This window comes from Petromyzon marinus, chromosome 35 (genome assembly GCF_048934315.1).
Source record: "Petromyzon marinus isolate PM22_M1 ecotype Great Lakes invasive population chromosome 35, UKy_Petmar_22M1.pri1.0, whole genome shotgun sequence".
In the NCBI taxonomy this organism is placed as follows: Eukaryota; Metazoa; Chordata; class Hyperoartia; order Petromyzontiformes; family Petromyzontidae; genus Petromyzon; species Petromyzon marinus.
In genome coordinates this window covers 5,062,930-5,069,208 of record NC_133701.1, presented here as the reverse complement: position 1 = coordinate 5,069,208, position 6,279 = coordinate 5,062,930, and the positions used below count along the sequence as shown (strand labels likewise).

The 6,279-nt window shown below is 48.8% G+C and overlaps 1 protein-coding gene across 1 annotated transcript; it reads left to right on the top strand.

The window, feature by feature from the left end:
* Positions 1 to 488: 488 nt before the first annotated feature.
* On the top strand, positions 489 to 5,930 carry LOC116948886 (thioredoxin domain-containing protein 12-like). Its single transcript, XM_032966100.2, has 7 exons — positions 489 to 731; positions 1,671 to 1,734; positions 2,240 to 2,292; positions 3,204 to 3,277; positions 4,121 to 4,184; positions 5,443 to 5,529; positions 5,725 to 5,930. Exons 1-7 carry the CDS (start codon positions 599 to 601, stop codon positions 5,784 to 5,786), a joined length of 537 nt encoding a protein of 178 aa, XP_032821991.1. The 5' UTR covers positions 489 to 598; the 3' UTR covers positions 5,787 to 5,930.
* Positions 5,931 to 6,279: the final 349 nt, after the last annotated feature.

Genomic DNA, 6,279 nt, shown 5'->3' with positions numbered 1-6,279 from the left:
GAAAATTTGACCTAATTTCAAAATGGTTATATAATTAACTGGAATTGTCCACGTAAATAAATAGGAACCACAAACGCTATGCAACCTCGGGTGGTACAGACAAGGAAGATATCTGCTCTGGGCTCATGGGCTATATATTTGACCGTACTCGGAGATACAAGCTCGTGAGCTGTGTGATGGCATCGCTGTTGTGCAATTCTCTCCACTTCCATCTGTCCAGACCCCAAAAAAATCCACAAACCGACCGCGTGAGTGGCCTCGACGTGTCCTCTCAAGCAGCTCGGAGGGGGAGAGAGGGAACGAGAGATGGACTTGGAGTGAGATGCAGGGGAAATGGGTAGACGTGGAGAGTCAGTGCGGGAACGAGACTGAGAAGAGGGAGATGGGGGGGGGGGATTGTGGGATATTGATTTTAAAAACGGGGGTGGGGCGGGGGGAATTGGAATGGCGAAGTGAGAGGGCGAGAGAGAGAGAAGCGACCAACAGCTGGCGTCGTGACATCCACTTGAAGGCCCCCTCCTGACCCCGGACACGCTGGGTTTGATCGGAGCGAAGAGAGTTCCAACACCACAGTACGACCGAGCAGATCTCTCGTAGAATGTCGTCGCTCGGCGTGCTGACGATGGCGACTGTAATGATGACGGTGGCGGCGGTGACGGTGGTGGTGTTGTTTCCCTGCGGATTACGAGCTGCCCCGCTGGAGGAGTCTTGTCCCGGCGGCTTGGATCACGGTGAGCGTCTGATTTTAAATTAATTTGGACTAAAAAAACTAACTACCTGTGCTTTTATTTATTTGACCAGTTTATGGCCCACTGAGCTACATAACTTATTTTCAGAAGCGACCTTGCCATAAATGATAGCCCAACGAAGTGGCGTATCACGTTGAAATGTATAACAGCCAAATACTATAAACGTACCATTTCCCTAGATAGTTTTAATAATAATCATTCATCAACGGGGTAGTGATAATTCCCCTTCCACGACTTTTAAATTTTGATTTGGTTCAAGAATCTATTCTTTTTTTGACCCTGTGGTGAATTTAACTGCCTCTAGTGGATGCTGCGGTTATGTGAACCCACTGCATATACAAATATTAAAACAAATCGATTACTTGCCCACGTGATTCGATGAATGTGTCGTGAGCTGAATGGGGGGAAAAAATAATACATTTTTCAAGGTCTTTGAATCTTCATCCCAAGCGTCGCCATGAGTGGACGGTCCCATTACGAATTCTTTCAGGCGGCGCAGTCAACCGGTGTCCGAGACGGGAGCGCGGAACGAGATGTAATACAACTGCGTCAGAGAACTCTTCAAGTTGTCCTCTGATCCACGTTAGGGGGCAGCACCAGCCCTCGTACGGAGAGTACATTATATTCGCTCCACGGCATGCAAATCGATGAGTTTTGTTCTCTTGTCAGAGCTGGGATTTGGGCAAATTACGTACAAACCCGAATACAATTTTTATTTTGTGTGTGCAGACAGTGTGTCCGTGCTGCGAACCATCAACTTCTTACACTTTCAGACCCGGCTTAATCTGAAACCCAGGATTCGATTCCAAAATCTCGGCGATGCCAGCACGGCACTGCGCTCTGAGCCACGAAATGACCTGCGCGTCGTTCCACGCCTTTACGATGATTCGCGCCACCCTCCACCTCCTTATCCACCTGCAGGTTTCGGGAGCCACTACAACTGGAGCCACTCTCTGGGCGACGCCTTGGAGGAGGCGGAAGAATTGTGAGCATGTAGGGAGCACGTGGGTGGATGGAATGGTGTAGTTATCATTCCTTGCTCTATCCACTGCTGATAATATCGCATCGCATCTCAACTCGACTGCTTCAACTCTGTCCTCCTTAGTCTATGAACGAAGGTTTGGTTTTTACCACCTGGGGTGGCAGTTGATGGCAGTATCGACCATGGGTAGTTTCCAACACGGGGAAGGAAGCCCGGGGTATATATACTGTGTCGATAGCCACTTGATATTTATTTTTATATTCCGTAATTGTTTCACGTCACATTCATCCCTACTGCCACCCACCCAAAACATTAGTATATGTTAATCATACTATGGGAACCACAGTTCGAGACATTTCTCGTAAAAAAAGGAACGACAGTGACTGTGTTTATCGAGCATCCGTTTTCCACCCTGGGTAGAACCGACGAGCTTATCTTCGTGGGGTGGGCTTCCAAAGTGTCTGATGAGATGTGGCGTGTGCGTCCTCTGCCCCCTCCCCCCTTGCAGTGGTAAACCCATCCTCATGCTCATTCACAAGCACTGGTGCCCCATGTGCAAAGGTGAGGTCGTGGTCATTGGGCGCACGTCTTCAACGGAATTATTGCCACGAGATGAGAAGGGCCATTTGCATTAGTGGCCGTCGCAGTGCCCGCGGCGTGCCATCGTGCGTTGGGAAACGGACCTGGATGTAGCAGACCGTTGTTCCAAAGGCTACTTTCTGAAGTCTCCGCATTACGCCTCCTTCATACACACCCAGGGGGGGGAAGGGCACGCCTGTCAATTGCCATGTAATAAAACTGAAATGTTTAAGAAAACTCGTCAACGACACTTTGGCCTTAAAAAGAGAGAGGGAAAAAAATATATATAATGGGCAATGTTTTCGAACAGTGGCCCTTTCCCACGGTCTCTCGATGTTGCAGCAGGGAAGGACCATGACCCGAGACGTCACCTATTGTAGACTTTTTCTTTTTAAGGCCAGTGTTATTGACCAATGTGTCGTGTTTGCTATTTGTCCCCGTGCACCCACTGGCCAATGCAGCAGCTGCGTCGCCAAGTAATGTTTTTGTTAAAATGTTCAAGTGTCAAGTGTCTCGAGCGGCGTGTAATGTTAACATGTATTGTGGGGACGAGTTAATTAAATAAGTCGCTTTGGAAGGCCGAGAGAGACTGAAATAACGTCTGCAACGTTATGATGGGGTCACATACACTTCTCACACTCGCAGGAAATAATTTCAAAGTCAGCCCCGAGCCAGTGATGGAAATTCCACATTCCGTTTTGCAGGGGCGAGTCTAACCATAGGACAACCACTGTTGACTTAGCCGCAAAGTTCCATAATGGTTGGTAACCATGGGTGCTCGTGTGTCAGAATCACAATCTTTATTTTATACCGGAGGAATCCGATGAGCTATGAAGCTTTCTCCACAGATGTTCAGTGTGCACACGATGATCCCGCCGTGTCTGTGCGTGCAGTCCTCAGACCCCGCTTCGCTCACTCCAGGGAGATCTTGAGGCTGAGCCACCACATGGTTTTTGTCAACCTCTTCGTGAGTGTCCTCCACTCTGCCAAGCGGCCCACGCTTTCTTCTTCCCGCCAGATCCCATAGTTGTTACAATTTTTTTGATCACCACCAACAATCTGACTTTAGATATTCCCCTTATTACACAGCCATTTCAGGGCCGTTTTTACAGTCTCAATCACTACCCCCATCATCATCTGATATTTGAGGTCTTCCCCTTGGTCACCGACCCCATGGTGCCACTCTAATTTCCGGATTGATGGTCTGGTCACATCCACTTTGCATACAGGGCGCCAAGATGGCTAGATGTTAACTGCCTCGCCTGGTATACAGGTCGTGGGTTCGATCGCCCACCCTGACACCTGTATATGTGGAGTTTGCATGTTCTCCTCGTGATCGCGTGGATTTTTCGCTGGGTCCTCCGGGTATTTCCTCCACACTTAGAAACACGCATTTGGCCGATGTAAATTTCCACGTGATAAGCCGCTTCGTTGAGCTATCATTTGTGGCCAGGTCGCTTCTAAAAAAAAGAGCTATATAGCTCAGTGAGCCTTACCTGGTAAAATAAAAAAAAATGTTTAGGTTAGTTTTGTAAGTTATAGTTTTTTTTAGTTTCCAGATGTGAACTCGAGAGACAAGGGCGAATCCCTACGTAAGTGGCGAGGGGCTGAGCTGGAGGAGGGAGGCGGTGAGAAGGCGTGAAGAGGAATGGCCAAGTAGACCCGGTCACATAGAGCAGCTTTGTTTAATCTTGGTCCGAAATACAAGACGGCATGGGAAATATAATTTATTTAGCCAGTAAAGCCTCACAGAGTCTCAAGACTCGCTAACCTCCATGTCGCCCAATTCCACCTATCTCTCCCAACCAAGGATGAACCCCTGGACGATACATTTGCTCCGGATGGAAGATACGTTCCCCGCATCCTCTTTCTCGGTAAGACGGTCGCAGATTTGATTTACTCGGCACACACAACTGCCCTCTTACAATGGACATGCAATGACAAGGGCTATGGAGATGCCTACTCCAGCCTGCCAGCCGGCAGGAGTACAGGGTGACCGAGGGGTGAGAATGATGTGGGGGGAATGAGATATGACGAATGTGGATGTGCCCGAGAAAAGAGGCACAGACGAAAACGCCATCTGTAAGTCTATGGATCATGCGAGTCTGTGTGCCTCATGGCTCTTTGTTTAAGTCTGTGGATCATGTAAACAGCATGCGAGTCGATGGGTCTCTCTATGCAATTCTAAGGGTCTGTATAAAAGTCTATCGATGGTGGATGTGACAGTAAAATAGACGGTGAAAGTAAACGAATACAATCGGAGCAGCCAACCCCGTGTAGCGATGGGGACTTTTTGGCTTAAAATAATACAAGTGCTCTTCCACCTACGTTCCTCTTATTGACGATGGCAACGTGCTCCATAACCCCAATCAAATGTATGCCTTGCGTAGTCGAGAGCAGTGGTTCTTAACCTTGACTGCAGCCTTGCACCCCTTTTTGGTTCTCAATCGTAAATAAAGTTGTATGTTCATAAATACATTTGGTTTGATGACACAAAGTAGTTGTACTTACGTGCCCGTGCTTAATTTGTGTTTTTGACGATTTACCTTCTCAAAAAATCTGTCCATGCCTCGCACCCTCCAGAAAGGGCATCTCGCACCCCAGGTTAAGAACCACTGTTCTAGACCCAGTTTTGCCTTCCGAAGTTAGACCCGGGTTCAGACGTTCGCGGCTTTAAACAAATGCCGCTGGAAAATGCTGATGCAGTAGACTCAAAGGCTGATTGAACAGAACGTTACTTTATATGCATATGGTGATACAGACCCTTAATTGCGGTGTAGGTTTTCACAGTTGCGCCGGTTCAGCTCTTGGATGTTTGAGTTGCACTGCAAATTGTTCCGCACGATGGCCAATGTTTGCTCAAGAAGCTCCCAGCAAGTGGGGCCAAAACGTCGGACATCGTGCCAAACGACGCGCGGTACAGGCCCGTAAACACGGTCGGGAAACGTACCCTTTCCTGCCGACACATTGTGCATTATCCCGCAACCGTCTTTTAAAAAGCCTTTGCTTAGCCACGCGCGCCCCCAGGTGGACTGCCCTGGCACCTGCAAAACCCACGTTGGGCAGAAATCTGCTCCCTTTTTGATGCTTCGTTTTGTCCTCTCGTCTCCCCCCCCCCCCCCCCCCCCGAAGACTACATGGGCATCGTGCACCCCGAGATTTACAACGTCCACGGCACTGCCAAGTACAAGTATTACTACCTCTTCCCAGACGAGGAGAGTGAGTGACTCCCATTGCACACCAGAGACTCGACATGTTCGTCAACAGCACCGTGGTCTTGGAATAGAGACAATATGGATTTTGGGGCAATGGCACCTTCAGAAAAACAAGGCATTGTTCTTGGGAGGTTATGAACCGTTTGAGCCACGGGGTTGCAGTGTGAATGTGCGATGATAATATTCCGTCTCTCCGCAGTCGCGCCCAACATGAAGCGCGCCATCCGTGACCTGTCGCGCCACGCCAGTCCGGATCTGTGAAATCGCCGGAGCGGTTGCGGCCCGCTACCCACCCCGCCGACGCCTTGGCAATTGGGGAGCCCTGCCCAGTACGTAGTGCCACACGTAGAAGTAACAGGTAAATAGGAATTGAGTAAATCGCGTCCTTGAAATAATGGGCCAATTTGTGGGTGGGTTGGCGATTGTTTTCCCACAGCCTCGCATATCCACTTTCTCAACAAATCCCCGTTTTTGTCCAGGAGAAATGAATGACAGTTTGTAAGGATAGGACAATTTACAGCTTGTAATTTTGCGTTTTAGTGCTCAACAGTTGGCGTTCACATTAAAACACCAACAACACGTAATATCCAGGTATTAAGTAATTAAACAGACATTAAAGCTATGTTTGGAGCTGTGGTTCAGCGGTGTACCTCTGGCACGCGGCGTTCCTGTGCAGCTTCGAGGCAAGGATAAGAACCAAGTCGGCGTCGGTTTGCACGACATTCAACCTCTGGGAATTTGCAAGCATGAGCTT

Excerpts from the sequence above, each read along its gene's own strand:
- LOC116948886 (XM_032966100.2), top strand. The coding sequence starts at position 599 with ATGTCGTCGCTCGGCGTGCTGACGATGGCGACTGTAATGATGACGGTG. Across the intron at positions 2,293-3,203 it reads CTGGTGCCCCATGTGCAAAG|TCCTCAGACCCCGCTTCGCT; the intron begins GTGAGGTCGTGG and ends CTGTGCGTGCAG. Across the intron at positions 4,185-5,442 it reads TCCCCGCATCCTCTTTCTCG|ACTACATGGGCATCGTGCAC; the intron begins GTAAGACGGTCG and ends CCCCCCCCGAAG.